General features: G+C 36.9%; 1 protein-coding gene across 2 annotated transcripts in view; it reads right to left on the bottom strand.

Annotated features, from left to right (window-relative positions):
* The window catches only part of PDE9A (phosphodiesterase 9A), a 168,973-nt gene that overhangs the window by 127,999 nt on the left and 19,017 nt on the right, over positions 1-21,957 (bottom strand). For both annotated transcript variants that reach the window (XM_027843673.1, XM_027843671.1), the window contains exons 2-4: positions 16,648-16,718; positions 12,814-12,891; positions 2,389-2,432 (exon numbers count right to left, since the gene is read on the bottom strand). In XM_027843673.1, coding sequence (XP_027699474.1) covers positions 2,389-2,432; positions 12,814-12,891; positions 16,648-16,718 — 193 coding nt within the window. The remainder of the gene's footprint in view (positions 1-2,388; positions 2,433-12,813; positions 12,892-16,647; positions 16,719-21,957) is intronic.

Below are 21,957 nucleotides of genomic sequence, written 5' to 3' on the forward strand. Positions count from 1 at the left end.
AGCCCCTGAGGGAAGTTAAATAGTGCCTGAAAGCTTACAGTGGACTACAGACAGCTGAACAAAATCATCACACCCATCCCTAAAGCAGATCTGACCTCACCTCTATTGTAGAACAGTTAGTTCAGGCTGGGGGTGAGGGTTGGGTGGGTAGAGAGTGTGAGGGTCATTGACCTCTCTATTGCTTGCTTCTCTATTCCTATGGCTGAGAGTAGTCCAGAGTAGTTTGCTTTTACCTGAGAAGGAGTATGGTATACCTGCCATCCCTCCTCATTATTATTTGACCTCTCCTTTATACTGCTATATTATAGTAGGCAGAGACTTGAAACAAGCTTTTCTTTCTGAAGGCATTGATGCACACCATTACATTGATGACATAATATTGGCTGAAACAGACGAGGCTATGAGGCCAGAAGCCCTATATCAGGTAGCTGCCCATATAAGGGATGGGGGATAGAAAATCAACCCTAAGAAAATCTGGGGTCCATACTACTCATTCAAATTTTGGAGATAACAATGAATTGGGAAACCTTCAGATATTTCCAGCCATAGTCCAGAATTGACACTTTCTTTCACACAATTTAACAAGGAAGCCCAGAGACTTGTTGGGCTCTTCAGATTTTGGAGTACCCACAGTTCCCATTCTGGGTATCCTGATGGTACTCATTTACCCACAAGCCCGCCTTTTTTATTTTATTTATTTATTTAATTAATTAATTTAAGGCAATTGGGGTTAAGTAACTTGCCCAGGGTCACACAGCTAGTAAGTGTCAAGTGTTTGGTCTGAGGCCAGATTTGAACTCAGGTCCTCCTGACTTCAGGGCTGGTGTTCTATCCACTGTGCTACCTAGCTGCCCCATGCCCACTGTTTTTTAAAGTGGAGCCCAGAGTAGGCTACAGCCCCAGAAGATACAGCTGGCTATCCAGCAGTCTCTTTTCTTAGGCCTTTATGACCCTGCAAGGTCAATGTTTCCAGGGATTTCTGACTATAAAGACCAGGCTAAGTAGAGCCTTTGGCAGTGACCAAAGGGTGCTATTATTAGGCATATGGACTTCCAAGTTTCCCAAGGCAGCCAGCCATTCATTACAACACTTTTGAAAAACAGTTGCTTGCTGGGAAAAGTTGATATTGAATAGAAGATGCAGGGTTGAACCATCACCTTTTTTTTTTATATAGTTGATAGTTATGCCTATTATCATTGGATTTCAATAAATCAAGTCCTAATTTGTAGTATTTGCCAGTTTCAAACATATAAATACTCAGACTAAAAATCTAGCAATTGTCTTTTGCAAGCCGGCATGAACTGGCTCCAGTACACCCCTGAATATAAGCTTTCTGAGGGCAAGCACTGACCTTTTGAATTTATGTTCCCAGGGTTTAGCAAAGTACCTGGTACATTGTAAGCTCATGCAAAGTCCTCTATCATTTAAATCTTTTTAAGCCTGTCCCTTTCTACCTCTTCAGTCTGTTTACACATCTCCTCCAAAACAGACTAGCTTACTAGTTATTCCTTCCAATCTGACCTCCATTTTCTATTTCTGTGCCTTGGCATTGAATATCCCTCAGGCTTATAATGTTTTCCTGACATGCATACCCCTTGCTGCTTAGATGTCCTGGCTTTCTTCAAGACTCAGCTTAAGAACCACTATCTGCATGAGTCCTTTCATCATCCCCTTACCTACTATTGTCTTTCCCTCCAAGGTTACTTAGTATATGATTTGTATATCTTGTACATATCTATGCATGTACATGTCTCCCCAATTAGAACGCAAGCTCCTTTAGGGAAGGGACTGTTTCACTTTTGTCTTTGAATCTCCAGATATTAGCACAGTAATAAGTGCTTTATTAAGTGCTTAATACTCACTCTTTTGTTGATTGATTTCATTCATGCTGAGAGAATGAGAAACAAAAAATGGCCAACCAAAGTGCTGTATTTGTATCTCTGAGATACTAAAAGAACAGGAGGAAAGCTTTAATGGTACTGGATATAAACTTCATATAGGATTTATGTGAGAACATGTACAAGGGTCACACAAAATGAGAGACTTAGAGAGACTTCCATTGCTTTTAGAAGAAGAATTATCATCACCAATGGAATCATGGATGCAAACAAACTAATAAGTACATAAAATAATAGCTAATCTAAGATCTTCATTTACAAATTCATCATCAACATACCTAAATGCTCACTGGTTAAATCATCTTTTGACCAAATCCTGTTATATGGCAGTGTTAGTTGTTGATTTGTCTATGGAATATTTTTATTTACATATTTTACATATCAAAAGCTTCCATGGGTATATGTCTATATTTAAATGTTCATCTGAAAGAATATATCCAATAGCGGGAGATTATTCAAGCCCTTTTGAAAAATTAAAATAAGATCTTACCAGAGAATTGTTTGATGGCCACTGGTCTCACTTTGTAAGGAGTGCTGTAAAAGAGAACATAGTTCTTTTTTTACTGACTCATAAATTCTTATCTTATGTTGAGTATAAGAGATATGAACTTAGAGCCAGTTAAAATTCAACAGATTGAGAAATAAGTTTCTTTGGAAATTCTGAATCTCTTCTGTGGCTGAATTCTAAGTGCTTTTAAAACAATAAATATGATGATATTCATGAAACTCATAATTCAGCAGTAAAACAAGTGTTGTAGCAATTCTAGAACTAACCATGCTCAAATGCATTAAATGAGGTAATTACCACAGGACTTTTACCTGACTTGTTATCATCCCAAGTTCTAAGGTAATCCAGGGGTATGTTTGAATATTTCTTAATTAATCAATAAAAGTACAAACTGTTTCTCATTAATTAATCAGCTCTGAGTCCCCATTTCAGTTAATTGAATACTGCTAATTTAGTAAACTAGAGAAATTTCTTTTCATATAAGCAGATGCTCAGTTTTCTGCATTTATCAAAACCTCTCAACCTTTGTTCATTCATTTCAGTCATATTAGACTCTTTGTGACTACACTTGGGGTTTTCTTTGCGAAGATATTGGAATGGTTTGCCATTTCCTTCTCCAGCTTATTTTATAGATGATGAACTGAGGCAAACAGGGTCCTGCAACTAGTAAGTGTTTGAGGCCAGATTTGAACTCAGGAAGATTGTTCTTCCTGACTCCAGGCCTGGCACTCTATCCGCTGTTCCATCAACCTGACCCTAATCTCTTAGTTCTAAATAAAATTCAAAGTCAATAGTTAGGCAATTTATTAATAGAACATCCAATATTACAAAGATATGAATAGTTATTTATAATATTTAGCTGTGAGTTAGATCACATCTCAAGTCACCACTAACAATCACTATTACTCTTGACTTCACTTCTGAAATACAGTCTCACCATTCAGACTTTCCAGAGAGCAGCCAAAGCCTTTCATAAATAAAGAGAAAAAATACTCTCTCTATTTATTGATAACATACAGGTAAATTCAATTACCTTATGGAATAAATTGTTTCTATTTCCAGCCCTAGTCCGGAACAAGCTATTGACACTTTCTTTCATACAATTTAACAAGGAAGCCCAGAGACTTTGGGCTCTTCAGGTTCTGGAGTACCCACAGTTCCCATTCTGGGTATCCTGATGGTACTCATTTACCCACAAGCCCACATCTTTTTTAAAGTGGAGCCCAGAGTAGGCTACAGCCCCAGAAGACATAGCTGGCTATTCAGCAGTCTCTCTTCTTAGGCCTTTACGACCCTGCAAGGCCAATGTTTCCAGGGATTTCTGACCATAAAGACCAGGCTCATAGTTAATCTCTAGAAATGAGAAGAAAACAGTCTACTCACAGATGACAGCTAAATCTCTTTAGAGGTCACAGTAAAAACTTAAAACTTTTTTTTTTTTACAGAAGAGAGTTAAAACCCAATTTCTTTAAAATAATTGAAGTTCAATTTCTTTTCAGATAGCAGTTAAAACTCTTTGTCTGCATAGACTTCTCATAGAAAAATTAAACTCAAACTCTCCCCACTAACTCATTAGAAAATAGCAGTTAGATTGCCAACCCCCCCCCAACCTTTTCAGAGAATGACCACCAAACTATAATTATTCAAGATTACAAAGCCATCTAAGATGGAGGAGAAAAGGGAAGCCGTACATCCCAACTTCCCCCACATTGACTCTGTCAAAGATTAAGGATACCGGACTGAGTTCATTCTTAGTCCTTCATTTTCGAAGAGTACCAATGACATCACAGGGTGATGTCTTGATTTGTGCATGAATTGGATTTAATGGTGCAGAATTGTACAAAGTCATTAGCTTCTCTGTTCCAGAGTCACTGAAGTCCAGTGGCAAGACAAAAGTCAGGACAACATAATGTCTGCTTCAGCTGCCTTCATGGCCTTTAGAACAAATTGTTTTCATCTGCTAATTCCACCAGGGAAGGCTTCACACACTTGGGGAAGATATTCCCCTAACATACCAAGTTTGAGGCCTGTCAATTACCCTCAACTTGGTTTAGCCTGTCTGGGAAATTTAAGGAGTCATTTTTTTGATCCCAGAATAGTGAATTCAGACCCGAGGCAAGTAACCAGAGCCAAAACTGTGGAACAGGGATGAGCCTGAAGCTCTATCACATTGGCCTAGAAAAGGATAAGGAATTTAGATGCTGTAATTCCAGCTCAGGCTCTTAGCCTAGAAGTCCCTTATGCAGGCCAGCATGTCTGTCCCTCTGAACCTATAGAGAGTGTTCCAGCTAGCTGATGGGCTGTTTTGAGCAATTGTCTGCTGGAGGGGCAGCTGTGCTGTCTAGCCTCACACTTGGTTCTGGAACCTAGAAAGTCCATGAGGGCACTGATTAGGCAGTTCTCTTGATCAGTCTCCATGAGTTTGCTGCTCTGGCTGGAGCTGTCCCTGTGATCGCTGAAGACCACAATACTCAATACACAGAGAAAGCAGTAATAAGAACCCAGAGAATACAAAGCAGGACTAAACAAGGCCCCAGTTTTCTCTCTACAAATGCTCAGAGCCTGACTCAAACACAAGGTCCCAATTCAGGATCTAAGGCTGGAAGAAGGAGTAAATAAAAAAAAAAGATTCCTATGATAATGGGTCACCAGGAATGCCCAAAACAGAAATCCAGAAGTGGTGAATAACATAAGAAGTGTGAACTCCCCCTTCCATGCCCTTATACATAGTACTTTAAAAAATGCCCCTCTTTCCTTTTCCTAAGCCCCCACATCAAATACCTCCATCCCTTTCCTCCTAATGCTAGCTAAGCTGTTAACTACTAAGTGAGGTATTATCTGATCATGGCTTAAGTTATAATACTTTCTAGATGTATATGTTGTTGTTATAGGGGGCTCAAAGACCAATGAGCTTTCATGTCTAAAAGAAATGGAACCATAGTGGCAAAATGACATCTATCCCTCAAACAAGAGTACTGGAAGAGACCTTGAAGAATGCTTGGTTAATTTCCCTCACTGGGGGTGTGGAAAGTAAGAACGCTTGAGAGGCAGTGTGGAGTATTGGAGAGGGAGCTTGCTTTGAAAAGCAGAAGACCTGGATTCAAGTCCTGCTTCTAAAACACACTGGCTATGTGACCCAGGATAAAATCACTTGTCACTTACATCTCAATACTGTTAAGCATCTCTAAGACTGTGAGTAGAGAGAATTTCATTACTGGGAGTTATCAGTAGCCATGAAATAGTATCTAGGGTGGCAGGGAGACAGGAGGACCCCTCTTCCTTTCAACTTCTCTTTGGCCAAGCCACCCTATTCCTTAATCCATTTGACTGCTTGACTTGTATGAGATGGAATTAATCAGCTCTATTCCTTCCAGTGAGATGGAGGGTCACCGGGCATCCCAAGGTTGTTTAGACTTTACCATCTACCCTCCCTCTAATATTGTTATCTGAACTATAGATTGAACTTAAAGGCCACTGGGCATTACCACCCACCCTGCCCCTGTGCCCTAGGAATTTCCTAGCCCTTCCATCTCTTACGGATTTTATGTGTTGTCTCTTCCTAAGAGTATAAGCCCCTTGAGAGTAGTAACTACCTCTCTTTAACTGTTCTTATCCCCAATTAATTTGAAAAGCACTTATTCATGTCTACTATGAGAAACAAATTTGGCAAAATGGTTGATTAACATATGAACACACCTAGGATAAGTTCCTGAGAAAAGGTTTCTGCTTTTTCCCCTTCATTAGGCAAACTGTTTACTTTGAGGATATTTTTGTTGTTTTTAGTTTTTTTCTTGCTGATTTTTTTTTAGCATTCCAGTTTATTTTCCATTTAGCTATGCAGTACTTTTGTATTGTATCCATATATTTAAATTGAAATAATTGATGTCTTTTGCTTTGATATCACCTTCATTTCCCAGTAAAGCCCTCTCTGTACCTCACCCAGAGAAGCTAAACATATGAGGGGTACACTACCTGCATCCAGAGATTGGAAGAGGGAAAAGGAATTCATTTACCATGAGTCAGCTAAGAGTAAAGGCTGGTTATCTTTAAGAGGGGACAAGAAATAAAACTTACAGCAGCCTACTGACCCTTTTATTGACCTGCTAGATGGAACCACTGGGTAGAGAAAAAACAACTGAAAATTAATAATTGACTAGGCCTAAAGCATGTGGCCTTGGACATCTTATGGTAGGAGAATGGTAGCTTCCCCAAAGCAGTAAAAACAGTGGCAAGAAGCATCAGCAGGAGAGAGTCTGGAAACTTCAGCACATAGCACCATAGAAACAACAGACAAACAGTGTATAGAAACTTCAGAGGGAGAAAGCAGAAGCTGAGGTTAGCGCTTTAGAACATTACATTGTGGAAGTGGAATCATCCAGAAGTAGCACGAGAACTCTAGGATCATGACAAGGAGACACGGAACTGCACAGTTAGTAACCACAGCAAGGAGCAGGGAGAAAGAATTGTGGAAAGTCGGGTGGGAGATTTTCCAGCTGCAGGGCTGGAAATGCAACAAAGATGGTACAAAACCTTTCCTCTCCTCATGCATGAGTTTTCTTGTTCCCTTTTCCAGGAAAACAGATAATAATGCTTCTTTTTTAGTGTCATTTCCATGGTTTAAACTACCTCTGCCAAAACATTTGACAATGCCAAGGACTTGGGTAGTGAGCAATTTCTGTTCTAGTTCTTCAGTAGCTGGGGCTGCTGAGGAGGTGGAGTGTATGACATCTGTAGAGGCAATTGCCATGTCATGTCTTTACAAGGTTGTTCCCATGACCAATGGCTGTAGAGAGTGGTCTAGATGCAGTGCGTAGTCAGGGGAGTGTGGCTAGTTCCATCCTCTTGGATTTAGCTGCCTGGAAGTGGCAGGTTTGGTGGAATGAGAGACATCTTTTTCCACAGAGTTGCTCCCATAGATGAATAGGGGACAGAAATGGAAGCAAGACTGGTGGTCTGGGGGCTTTGCTGTTCCCATTACTCTTTTTTTGTTGGCTACAAAAGTTTACATTTTTGTTGTCTGTAAAAGTAACCACATATGCAAGGGGAAAAATACAGATTAAAAAAAAAGATTAGTCTAAATTTTTGAGGATGCTGAAAGACATGAACAATGCCTATTTTCAGAATTATGACATGCAGTTAGTTGAACAATCTATGGAGGAAACTCATCAGTAAATATGTCTGGGACAGATACTGCATATGGACAACTTGGACTCAAAATTAAACCAGAGGAAGAGAACAAGCTGGATTGACTTTGGGAAATTGTGAAGCTCCTTTAGAAATACCAAACGTCTTCCAGAAAAAACACTCATTTTTAATATCAGTATTCTGGTGGTAGTGTCATAAGACTGTGAGTCATAGAATTCTATAGTTTCTGAAGAATTGAAAATGGATATCACCCAGAAGGCAAATGTAGAGGCCCAGAGTGGGTGGGAGTAGGCTGCAACGTAGAATAAACAAGGAACTATGAAGAACTAGAGTAAAGTATATCAATCAGATAAACATGTAGGCAAAAAAGGGGAAGGGTGAGTTCTGTGGTAAGAGTGAGGAATAGCCACTGAACAGCTCATGTTCTCCACTGGTATCCATGGGATATCAAAAGAAGGCAATGGAGGCCATCATCCCATGGATGCTCAGGAGAGAACTTAAGACAAAAATTGTATAGGTTAGGCAGGAGAGGATGGGTTGTGATTTGCAATATTGTAAAGAATAGCCATGTCAATGAAGTCACAGGTCTATTTGAGTATATATAGTTTACTATTCTATCTCAATTATATATTGTATTAATTTATGAATTCTGATAGAACTGTGATTAGGTACTGGATGAGACCTCAAAATGTATTTTTCTTTCACATTGATTCTAGAGTTTAGTAATATACCTTTTACTTGTGATAGCTCAACTGGGAAATTTAAAGCTATGCACAGAATCACAGAAGTTCAGAGTAAGAAGAGACCACAATGACCATTCCATTCTCTCTGAGAAGTCTTTCCATCCTTTCTATCCTTTTCTTGATCCCTGATTGGTCCTCAGACAGGTACCATTGGGATAAAAATCAACTAATCAATCAACAAATATTTGTACTGACTATATTCCAGGTATTATGTTAGGCAATGGAAATAAGAAGTACAAAGAATGAAGCAATTCTTATTCACAATGAGCATACATTTCCATGCAAGAAATACTTTAATGAGAGTACATATGAAATATATGCTACATAAATAACTAACAAATAAGTTAATTTTATAAATAATTAATAAGTTAATAAATTAATAAAATATGTAAAAACATTTTACAATGATTTAAATCCAGGAGGCAATATAATGGCTCCTAATGTCCGTATATTTCCTCCTTCAGTTTTAAGGAGTGTGTTTTAGGCAAAATACCATGTGTTAAATCGCTATTTCTCTGAGCCCCAAGTTCAGAAAATTCCTTAATACTTAGGCAAAGGTTGGACTTTCTAATTAACTTTATATTTATATCTATCTCTATAACTAACATATGGAATATGTGCATGTATTATATGTAAATATAAATGTATATGTAATAGAAATATATGTGTATGTGTATAATGTCTGTGGATTGACAGGCATCAGGAGACTGAAGTAAAAAGCTGACCTTTTCTCATGACTTCCCTCATCATGGAGAAGTACTCTGAGCAGCCTGTAAAACTGATGAACTTCCTTAAGTTCGTCCCATTCTCTGATACCTTTGCTCTTTGGAGATGTGCTGGAAAGCAAAACGCTACATTTCCCATTTCTGGAATTTCTCCCTCTATTGAACTTGTTTGTTTACTTATAGATAATTCCTGGAGTTGTAACCAATTTTCCCAGCCAATTGGAACAATTTCCTTTCCAGTGTTAGTTTACTTCATCCAAAAGCTTTCAGAGACTGCTTCTTAGTCTAAGGCATTTTGAGCAATTGATTGATTGAAATATGTTCTCAATTAATTAAGGTATCAGAGCTAATATGGTTCTGCCTTATCTGATTTGAATATATTCTCTAGCGCCTTCTACCAAGGAATCTCCAAAAAAGGCTGTATCAGATAGTTAGTAATCAAATGCAGTAATTAACATTCTTTTTTCCTCCAGAAGATTTAAATTCCCACTTAAGCAGAAAAAAAAAACCCTCCACCCTCAGCCCCAAGATATCTTCTTCTCTTCCTGAGCTGAGAAGAAATACAATTCTCAGGATTTTTAGCAATATAGACCACCTTGTCAAGATAGCCAGTCCAAGCTTTGCTAGAATAACTGCTAAAATGCTAGAATAATATTCACATGGGAATAACATTGGTAGATTTTGCAAACTCTAGGTCAAAAGTGATAAAGGTCTGAACATAGGTGGTAGCTGTGTGAGTGGAGAAAAGAGGTGGAATTCAAGACATGTCATGAAAGTAGAAATAGCAAGTTTTGGTAGCTGATGGATATGGGGTGGGTAAAGAAGAGTGAGAAATCAAGGATAATGTTGAGGTTACAAAATTGAGAGGCTGGAAGAATAGTGATGCCTTTGGCAGAAAAAGAGGGGAGAATGTAAGGAGAAAGATAATTAGTTCAGTTTTAAATATGTTGCATTTAAGATATCTCTTGGACATTCAATTTGAAGATGTGAATTGGCAATTTGTGATACAGGACTGAACCTTGGGGAAGAGATTGAGGCTGGATTTGTAAATCTGGGAGTTATCTGCATACAGATGATAGGCATAGGAACTAATGAGGTTACCAAGAGAAGGGGTATACAGGGAGAAAAGCAGAGGGCCCAGGACGGAACCTTGGGGACCATCCACAGATGGGGGTGTGATGTAGATGATGAGCCAGCAAAAGAGTTTAGTCAGACCCTTCCCATATGGTCTAGCAGTTAGGATAATTGGTTTTCACCCAGATGGCCCGGGTTCAACTCCTGGTATGGGAAAGCTTGAGGTTTTGGGGGCAGCTAGGTGGTGCAGTGGATAGAGCACCAGCCCTGAAGTCAGGAGGACCTGAGTTCAAATCCAGCCTCAGAACAAACACTTGACACTTACTAGCTGTGTGACCCTGGGCAAGTCACTTAATCCCAGTTGCCTTTAAAAAAAAAAAGACACTAGTCAGAAGGTGGTGAACTAGGAGAGAGTAGTGCCACAAACATGCAGAGAAAAGAGTATCCTGGAGAAAATAGTGAACAGAATCAAATGCAGCAAATAGGTTGAGAAGAATTAGGAGAAAAGATGATTAAATATAGCAATTAATAGAAAAATGGTAACTTTGGAGAGAATAGCTTCAGTTGACTAATGAAGTCAAAGCAAGCTTGTAAAAAGATGGGAAGTGAGTGAGAAGAAGGAGTAAGAGATTGTAGAAAACTTTTTCAAGGAGTTGGGCTGAGAAAGAGAGGAGAGGTATGATAATAGCATAAGGAGATGGTAGGATATAGTGTTGCTTGGGGCCTTATTTTCTTGCAGGGTATGATGGAGGAATATTGACACCTTTAATGTTATCTGAGAATCAGAGTAAAACTCCATGGAGGTGTGTATGTAGGAAAGATCTAACAGGCAGCAGAGTTACTTGATCTTTATCTTGAACTGGAAGGAATCTCAGAGACCAACTCCCTCATTTTACAGATGAGGGCAGATGAGGGCAGATGAGGGCAGCTAGGTAGCACAGTGAAGAGGGCACCAGGCCTGAAGTCAGGAAGACATCTTCCTGAGTTCTAACCTAGCCTCAGATACTTCCTAGCTGTGTGACCCTAGGCAAGTCACTTAACACTGTTTGCCTCAGTTTCCTCATCTGTAAAATGGGCTGGAGAAGGAAATGGTAAACCATTCTAGTATCTTTGTTAAGAAAACTCTAAATGGGGTCACAAAAAGTCAGGCAAGACTGAAATGACTGTGACAACAGGTGAAGAAATTGAGGCCTATGGAAAGTAGGTGACACCCAGGTAGCAAGCATCAGAGGTAGGATTTAATCACAGAGACAGTATCCTTTGCACTGAATCATGCAGCCTCCCCTCTTTCTACAGAAAGAAGCATCCAGGGAACAAGTCCAGGGATGGGATTAGGGAACACTTTGTGTACTCCTTCTCTTGGTAACCTCATAGTTCCCATGTAGGTTATGGTCACTCAGTTTAACTCTAATCCATATTATCAACCATTGTTTATTGAGAATATAATGTAATGTAGGTTCTAAAGGGATATACAAAAAGTGCTAGGGATTGTCCTTTCTTTTGTTATTTGTATTCTCAATATTTAATGTAGTGCTTGACACATAAGTGCTTATTAAATGCTTCATTCATTAATTCATTCATTCATGCATTCAGTACAATAATATTATAGTCTTAGGCCCTCACAGAAGCTACTATTTTGTTGAGAGACAAGACCAAATTGAACACTGAAAACAAATATTTATTTATCAACTACTATTAGTTAACTACAATGCTAGGTGTCATAGGAGTATAGGCAAATATATAAAAATACAATCCCTACCTTTGGGGAAGCTATAGTTTATTTAGGGAGATAATATACACAAAACAGTTAAATAACACTAAAAGACAAAAATAACAGTTCAAGACAACAGGAGAGATATCACAGAGTGTTATAAAGATGGTAGATTAATTGCTAAAACAATAATTCCAAAAGAGTTCACAGGAAAAGGAACTCATGTAGGATGACAAAAAAGTGAATTTTTGTTGGTCTTGAAGAATGAGGGAGTAAGCTTTTTATAGGTCAGTGTATGTATGTAGGCAAGGGTTGAAGAATAAGATGAGAAGAAAGTCTAGACCACATTAGGAGCAAGGTTTTTTTTTTAGTTCTGGACACTACACCTTAAGAGGTACATTGACAAACTATACCATATCCAGAGCAGAATAAGCAGGATGATGAGAGGATTAAAAACCATGTCACATAACGGAAAGTTAGAGGAATTAGTTAAATTTTAAAAAAAATTAAATGAATTTGTGGAATTTACTACTTAAAGGAAGTCTATTAAGAATTATTTTCTATACTGCTAGAAAGTAAATAACATAATATGTTTGAAAATATAGTTTCTGATCTGGGTTTGCTTCAAGCAAATTATGCCTGTCAGTGTAAAAACTACTAGATATTAAATATTTGGGAAGACCAAATTTGTCTGTTAAGAAAAAAAACGTATCTCTGTTCTCTGCAAAATTCGGTATTTAGAAGTATGGAACATTGCATGTGCTGACAGACTCAATCAATACGTTGGTAAGTTTGTTGAATTGCTTTCATCCCTCTTTCTTTTTACTTTTTGTTTTAAGAAAAACCTTGCCGGGTAGTGGGCAAGGAATGTATTTGGAAATGAAGGTGATGTGAAGACCCAAAAAACTCAACAAAACATTTTAAAAAGAGTGGGGTGACTGTTCTTTATTACAGAAAACTGTGTCAGGTCACATAGTATGATAAAAAAAAAAAAAGAAAATACTATTACCTTTCTGAATTTGTTGGCATTGTTGGATCAATAGAGACCATAGCATCATCTATGGTCAAAAGTGAGATTGTTGTATTCCTGAAAGATATATTCAAGACATTTTTTCAAACTTCAGTTTTTGTAGATCTGTGAAACATAATGCATAGTGTAAAAGACTTTCATAACTTAGAGGAGAAATGGACTCATTAAGCTCAAGATATGGTTATCCATTCAATTAAACATTTATTAAGCAGATACTGTTGTAGAACAACCCTAGGTGCTGAGGGAGATTGATAGAGAAACATGACATGGTCTCTATTCTCAGAATTTATAAATTCTAGAGTACTGAAATAAGGATAATGACTGAACAATGGAGGATATGAAAAGATATCATTTAACAAAAAAGAACTATTAAAGATTATAATTGCATCCATGGAAAAATAACTTTACTACATCATTACATAGGTAAGTGAATACTATAAAATTTCAAATAATTGAATATTAAATATGTTTTGTTAACTTCATAAATAAATGTCCCAATTATGACAAGTAAATTAAAATGATAATTGGATGGGGGAATACGAGAGAGAGAGAGAGAGAGAGAGAGAGAGAGAGGAGGTTGAGCCCTTTTTATTAAAAAAAAAACAAAAAATCAGCAGGTCTGGTTAACTCCTGACCCCAAAAGTACTGTTGTTATAATTTAATCAGTGCAAGAAACCTCATGAATTATATGTACTGGGATGTTTCCCCCCGCCCCAGGAAGAAGTAATCTATCCCTGATCTGATCATGTTCTTTATAGTGGTTTTATTTGCATTTGTATTACATTTATTTGTGTACATATATCATATTAGATTGTAGGCTCCAGGCTGACAGGAACTCCATGTTTTAGCTTTGTATTGGTTTCAGTACCTTACACATAACAAGTGCTTTATAGTTACTGAAATAATGTATTTAAACTATGAATGAAATTGTGGGAAAAAATCACACAAATAATCAGATAATGCCTCTTTTTCGAGTATAGGATCTGAAATATTGAGTGGAGAGACAAAAACTAATAGGAAAATTAAAATCAACATTTATCTTGAGAGCCAATAAAACCATGTTTGCCCTTCTTTTTATTCACATTTCTCCCAGGATTCAGTATCTGAATTAGTATATACGTATAATAAGAAATGCAGTTTTAAATTATTAAAACAAGCCTCTTCCCAAGATCCTCTTTAAAAATAAAGTGCATTGCTTTCTGATTTAGTTGCTAACTTGGGACCTTATAGGTTTTTATTTCTGAGTGAAGCCTGAATTGCAAGAGAGAAGCCTAAACTAATTTAACTTTCTTTTTTAATAAAACGTGCCCATACTGATTTGAAAATAAAAGCTCTTTCTTGCACTATACATATGATGGTTGCATAAGAAGCATTGCTAAGAGGTAAAAATGTTTTCAAACATGGGTACTTCCATCAGTATAATTTTGCATGGAAAATTGTCTTGTTAATGTATCAGCTTCCAGATATATTCATTCACTTCATTCATTCATTCATTCATTCATTCATTCATGAGTCCAACATTCATTTCAACAAGTGTATACACACATATTCTTGCATATATTTCTAGCAGTAGTCATGCAAGTCTTGATATCAGGAAAATCTTAAAATATGAAGTAGAAAATATGAGTAACCTCCATCTGTGGAATATTGTTCAAATTATTAGCCATTTTAATTGCAGTCAGCTTTTATACCTTGGTCAATCAGTTTCTCCTCTGTCAGGGATGGAATAGATGATTTCCAAGGATATTCACAACTCTAACATTGTATGATTTTACAATTCTTCCCTAACTGATTGTTCCTTACTTATAAACAGAATGAAACAAATTTAGTGTGATAGAAAGTGTCTGAGACTGAGAGTGAGGAGATCTGGATTTCAGTGCTGGCAATGTACCATTGGGAAGTTTCTTTACTAAAAATAGACAACTTGTCCAGAAAGTGCCAATAGGAGCTACCAGAGAATATCTGCCAATCCAGTGGACTTCTCTCTTTCCTCATTCTCCTCAACCTTTCTTCATCTTTGAAAATGTTGATCATCCTTACTTCCTTCTAGTTTTCTTCTCTCTAGGTTTTCAGGACACCACTCTCTCCTGGTTCTCCCCCTACTTGACCACTTCTTCTCAGTCTCCTTTGCTGGCTGTTCATCTAGATCATGCCCTCTAGCCATAGGTATCCCTCAAAGGATTCTGTCCTGGGCTCTTTTCTCCATCTATATTACTTCACTTAGTGAGCTTATCCCCTCCCCTGGATTTAAATAATGTCTCTATGCTAATGATCCTCAAATCTACCTTTCTTTTCATAACCTCTCTGCTGACCTCTAATCTCACATAGCCTTTCAGACATCTCAAACTGTATGTCTGTCTAATAAACATCTTGAACTCAACATGTCCAAAACTGATTTTGTTATCTTTCTTTCTAAACACTTCACCTTCCACTAACTTCCCTATTACTGTAAAAGTAACAACATCCTCCCACTCCCTCAGGCTCACAACCTAAGTGTTGTCCTCAATACCTTTCCAACATCTGCTGAATGCTCTCTTCTTTCCTTTGACACTGACATCATTTGGATACAAACCCTCATCACCTAATGCCCAGACTTTTGCAATAATGTGTTGGTAGGTCTACTTGCCTCAGATCTCTCTCATCCTCCATTCAGCCACCTAAATGATTTTCTTAAAGTGCACACCTAACCATGTCACTTCTGTTCTCAATAAACTTCAGTGGCTTTCTATTGCCTCCAAGATCAAATACAAAATCCTCTGTTTGGCATTCAAAGCCCTTTATAACCAAGATCCTTTCTACTATTTGAGTATTCTTACACTACTTCTTCCCACATGTTCTTTGATCTAGTGACATTGGCCTCTTTACTGTTTCATGAGTAAGACACTTTATCTCTTGGCTCTAGGCATTTAATTTGGCTACCTCCTATGCCTGGAATGCTCTCTCTCCTCATCTTTGCCTACTGGGTTTCCTGGCTTTCTTTAAGTCCCGACTAAAATCCTGTCTTCTGCAGGAAGCCTTTTCCAACCTCTCTTAATTCTAATGCCTTCTCTCTGTTAATTTTTTTTTCTTATTTATCCTGTATATAGCTTGTTTATGCATATTTGTTTATTTGTCTCCCCCATTAGATTGCAGGCTCCTTGAGGGTAGGCAGTGTCTAGCACAGTGCTTGGCACATAGTAGGTGTTGTGCTTATTGATCAACTCATACAGCAACAAATGGTTATTCTATGAGGCTATATCTTTGGCCCTTAGTCTCATTTTTGAAGTCATGCTTTTGCCTAAAGTCATGTTCATGCAGGCAGAAGGCTAAAACCATTCAAAAAAGAAGATTCAGTCAATCTAGTTATCTGGTATCATATTGACCAAATCAAATCAAAATGACTATTTTGTCAACCAAATAGATTTGTCAACCAAATAAAACCTATATCCCATTTTGTCCTTCAGCATTTCTTATTGTGAATATCAAGTAATTAACTGGGGAAAGCTAATTTTCTAAAAGACCATCTGTAAGCCAGAGGGCAGAGTTGGAATTTTAAGTCACATCCTGAGTCCCTTGTCATCACTCAATCCTTCTTTGCCATACCATGTCTAGATGACAATGCTTTACTTTTGCTGACTTCAAAGAACTCTTAGGGTAGAAGAGGTGATCCATGTTGGGCATTTCTTTAGTACTTCCTTGTTCTCAGCAGTACTTCTTTTGTTCCTCATATGTGATGATTTTATCTGTCTTAATATCTTTTCCATGAATTTGAACACAGGAAAGTAATAAGACAAAATGTTTGGTCCAAAAAAAGGACAATTCTGGAGAACTTACCGTGGTAAGCCAGTTGCAATGCAGACTAGATCCATAATATCGCTGGAACTGCAGTATTTGCTAAAGACCACCTTTGAAACAGAACAGCAATAGAACAGTAAAAAACAGGGCAGGAAAATCTCCAATTAGTTTCCATGGTGATATCAAATTCCATGTGCTTTTAATGTAGTTAAAATTTAATGGTCCATTTTTCAAGCAGGTAAAATCTCTGTTGGCACTGGAATATTATTACTAGGTACATCTTTAATTATACCTTTTTATAAGTAAGATGTAGGAAAATACTTACATGCAGTATAAATACAGTTTTGAAAACAAAGGTGAACTGATCTTAAAGTAGCTGCTTATAATAAAATAGAAATTTAATCATCATTACTATTAGTTGGGACATCTTACTTAGGATTCTAGGCCAGGAAATACCAAACTAGTATAGTGGTGGTGGTGGAGGTAGTAGTAGAGAAGAGTTGATTGGGATATGCCTCATCAATTGATTTTTCTCACAGACTAATTAATGAACTCCCAGAAGCTAAGGAAATAGTTATCAAAGACAACAGGATGTTAAGGTCTTAAAGAAAATATATAAAAAAAAAGTTACACATTGATAGCATTTTAAAAGGCTTGAAGTTCTCCCATCAAATCTGATGGAGTTAGTGGGTAGCTACTCATTGACTGACCATGGAGTATCCATGATACAATAGCTCTTTAAAAAGTGTGACACTCTCTTTAAGTCATTAGTTGAGGCAGGAGCCAGTTCTGAGGAATGTGGCACCTGGTAGCATGGAAGAGAGTATGCTATGGAAAAATAACCTTGCCTCTTGGGAAGAGGGTGGAAAGGAATTTCTTCCCCCTTTCCCCATTGGTCATGGTGTCTTATGCCTGCAGGAGACACAATGAGGTGGGAAAAACTTCTTGGAGTTGAGAAGAGAGTCATCCCTGGCCATTAGACATTGAGCCATGGAGAAGAAGAGGCTCAAGGGACCCAGCTGAATGACCTACCCAGGAGAGATGATGAACCTGGAGGAAGAAGAGTGAAGACACTCAAAGAAGGCAAATGACATGGGCTTTGAAGTGCAAAAGGCATGAGCTGCTTTGGTCACATGTTCTTCATAAATATGTACATCCTTACTGGTATATTTTATATGTGTGTTCAATCTTCCCACTGAAGCACTATAGAACTGTGGGATAGTGTGCCCTAGATTTATGGTGGTGGTACAGGGAATATACTAAATACTTTTATTGTTTCACTCTCTATGGTGCTTTCAAACATCAAATAATTTTCCTGCTTGTTCTTTTAACCATGTCTATTTTTTTAAACTGGTCCAATACTTTCATTTCATAGATTAGAAAACTGGGATCTAGGGAGATTAAGAGGCTTGCCCATGGTCATGTAGTATGCATCAGAAGCAGTATTTAAATCCTGGATTTTCTTGACTAGTCCTTTATAACCTATTTTGATTATCGCATCCATCTAGATAAGTGTAAAATTGGGGGCAACATTCTTTTCAAGAATATTTCTGGCTTTGCCTTTGATGGCTTTGGGGTTAAGAAAGATAATTGCTTCCCTTACATTACCTCCCAAACCCTTTATGAATTTTTATGTTTCAAATACATTTCTTGTAGACAAAATATTGTTGGATTCCTCTTTTAGTCCATTCTGCATTCCTCTTCCATTTTATGGTTAAGTTCATCCCATTTACATTCATAGCTATGACCATTAATTGTGTCTTTAGCTCCACCATATTCTTTTCTTTTTCCTTTCTTTGCCTTCCCACCCTTTACAAAGAAGACAGAGAAATAGGACTGTGAGCAATATTGATATATCTATAAATAAATGGCTGATGTCATTGCATTATCTCTCTTCTCTTCATGATAGCCTGATGCCTATCACTGGTTCTTATATGTTCTTTAGTTTTAAAAATCTCTCCATTAAAACTCACCCATTGAAACTGAAGTTTGTTTGCTTCTGTTTATTCTCTGACCTACTTTAGTCTCTCTCTTAAATCTCTCTCTTCCTGTCTCTTTTTCTGTTGAATTTAATTTATTACTCCACTAAATTCTGTGTATGAGTTTTTGTTTTTTTACTTTCTCTTGCCTGGTTCAGATAAGAGTGAGGTTCATGAGATGCCCATTCTTCTCATCCCTTCCTGAATATTTTCATAGTTCTCTTATACTCCTTAATTATGAGAAATTGTAAGTTTCTCATCCTATTTCTTTATTTCTTCCCCAGTGTATTATTTTTCCATTCCTTTTCTTAAGATTATCAAAACAGAACAAAATCATCCAAAAAGAAAGTGTTTTTCTTGTCTCTTGTTGTTTAGTCATTTCAGTGATGTCCAATTCTTTGTGACCCTATTTGGGGTTTTCTTGGCAAAGATACTGGAGTGATTTGCCATTTCCTTCTCCAACAGAGACAAACAAGGTTAATGACTTGCCCAGGATCACAAAGCTAGTAAGTGTCTGAGGCTAGATTTGAACTTAGGCCCTCCTGACTCCAGGCTCAGCACTCTATCCAATGTGCCATCTAGCTGCCTGTATCATCATTTAGACCCTTGTAATTGCCTAAATTTGTATGCCTAAGTTTCTCTTAACTCATGTTTATATTTCAGAGTTTCTACTCAGCTTTGGTCCTTTCATCAAAAATGCTTGAATAGCTTCTAATCTATTAAATCTTTTTTTCCATCATAGAAATATACCCTCTATGACCCTTGTCATTTTGATGTATGAGGAGTAGTCTGGGCTTTGCTCAGGTTAATCTATACCAGTCCCTCTTTCTTTACACAGAAAGTGTATTTAAAATTATTTGTAACTAGAAGCTGTTTGTAGCAGTTGAATGAGTATGTAGTTAACTCTTCTCTTTGGGTAGGTATAAGGAGTTTCTTTTAATTAGCTAAATATAAATAGAAAGTGACTGGGAAAATTTTTTATATTAAAAAGTTAAATCTGTGATAAAGACAAAAAAGTTTAATTTGGAGCAAATAATTCTGAGAGTCTGTTAAAGCTAAAATTGGAATGGATTCCAGAAAAAGCTGCCAATTTATAAAATGCTGACAGGTTTTTTTCCCCCCTCTTTGTAACCATTATAATTTGTATGATCTCTTCATGTCCCCTGACTGACCAGAGCAACAGAAAAGAAGATCTCTGTTCAAATTAGGAAAATTTCCAGTTCTCTTAAATGAAGTCAGTTTAAAAGAAAATGGAAAATTTCCCAATTTTAATAGAGCTTTCCCCCACCTCTAGGAAATTAGGTGACAAGAAGGAATTGCACTAATTATAGGGGAAGATATTAAGAGTATGCATGAGCAAAGTGCCTCCAGAAAGAATAAATATTTTTTTGAAAATCAGTACTTCAAATTTTCTGTGGCTCTACATCCATAGCTCTACAGAGTTCCACCAAGCCCAAATGAGTCACTGTATCCAAGAGCTGACTGGAAGTCTATTCTGAAATTGCATTCAAAGCTTTCTCTTTGCAAGTATTCCCATTCCAAGTGTAAAATGATGCATTATTGTTATGGAGGGTGGGGTGGAGTAGGAGTTCTCAAAGTTAGTTAGTTCTAAGGCTCAGTACAAGGGCATCAAGGACTATTCTCTTAATCCTTTGTGATCAGGAATCATGAGGCTGAGTTGCACCTTAAAAGAATTTTGGGGTGTATTTTGAAGATATATATATTTGAGGGAATCATTCTTTTGGGAAGTTTTCTCTAATTTTTTTTATGGTACAGAAAGTGCCAAAGCTAGGAACATAGCAAAAAGATGTAAAAGGACCAAAGTTTAGTCCAGATATTCCCTCACCCCCTACCCTACCCTTTGCATCGGGCAAGTTAGAGCCTAGCCCTAACATAAGGACCAAAATAATGAGTAGACTGGAAGAATGAACAAAATAAAAAAAGAATTTCACCATAAAGAGCCATTATGGTGAAAGGGAAGTTCAACATACAAGAAGAAGAAGAAAAAGAGAATGATTTGAAAAGATCTGTAAGCAAAGTCTCAAAAAAAAATGCAACTTAAACACAAGTCCAACCAGAATTTTTGAAAGAGATAAAGCAAGAGTCAAATAATTTTATAAACCAAGTGGGAGTTTAAAAAATGGGAAAAATGAAGATACTGAAGAAAGATATGAAAAGAAAATTGACAGGTTGAAATAAGAGGTACAAAAAATAAGAAAATAACTATCTGACAATTATAATTGGCAAGTGAAAGCAAATGACTACGTGAAACATCAAGAAATATTAAAACAAAACTTAAAGATTGAAAAAGTAGAAAAAAAGTGAGGCATCTCATAGAAAAAACAATTAACCTGGAAAACAGACTGAAGAGAGAGAATTTAATCTATTTGAAAGCTATGAGCAAAAAACCCCATGCAAACACTAGATCAAAAAATAATAAACAATTTCATAAATCATAAACGAACACTCCCCAGATGCCTTAGAACCAGAGGGCAAAGTAGAATTTGAAAGACTCCACTAGTCACCTCCTGAAAGGAATGTCAAAATAAAAATTTCCAGGAACATTATAGTCCAAATTCAGAGCTTCTAGGTCAAAGGAACAATAATACAAGTCACCAGAAAGAATGAGTTGGAAGGACATAAGATTTAGCTGCCAACATGATAAAGGAGTGGAGAACTTGAAATGTGATATTCCAGAAAGTAAAAGATCCAAGGGGCTTACAACCAGAAAACTCCCAACTAAACTGAGTATAATCCTAGAGCAAAAAAATAGACCTTGAAATAGAGGACTTTTAAGAATTCCTAGTGAATCCAATGAAGGGAAATACACAATTAACAATCATAATTATGAATGTAACTGGGATGAACTCATCCATAAAACATAAGAGGACCATTTATAAGAAACCATAGAAACAGAAATACAAAACCATACAAAACAGAAGAGGACTTATCTATTGATAAGAAATCATAATCCAACAACATTAAAAAAAAGAAATTAACTTAAAATAAAAATATAGACACAATGTTAAAATGATGGGTTGAAGCTATTATGCTTCAGCAGAAATAAAAAAAAAGCAGGTTAGCAATATCATAAGAAAAAGCAATAGCAAAAAGATATCAACAGGAAAATTATATTTTGCTAAAAGGTACCATAGACAAAGAATTAATAGAAATACTAGATATGTAGCCATCAAATGATATAACATCTAAATTCTTAAAAGATGTGTTAAATTAGTTACAGGGTTGAAGAGATAGCAAAACTATAATAGTGGAGGACCTCAATTCATCCCTTTCAGATCTAGATAAATCTTACCAAAAAAAAAAAAGAATTAAAGAACCTGACGAGAATTTTAGAAAAATACGCATATGA

The sequence above is a fragment of the Vombatus ursinus genome, unplaced genomic scaffold (assembly GCF_900497805.2).
Source record: "Vombatus ursinus unplaced genomic scaffold, bare-nosed wombat genome assembly UNPS02014924.1, whole genome shotgun sequence".
In the NCBI taxonomy this organism is placed as follows: domain Eukaryota; kingdom Metazoa; phylum Chordata; class Mammalia; order Diprotodontia; family Vombatidae; genus Vombatus; species Vombatus ursinus.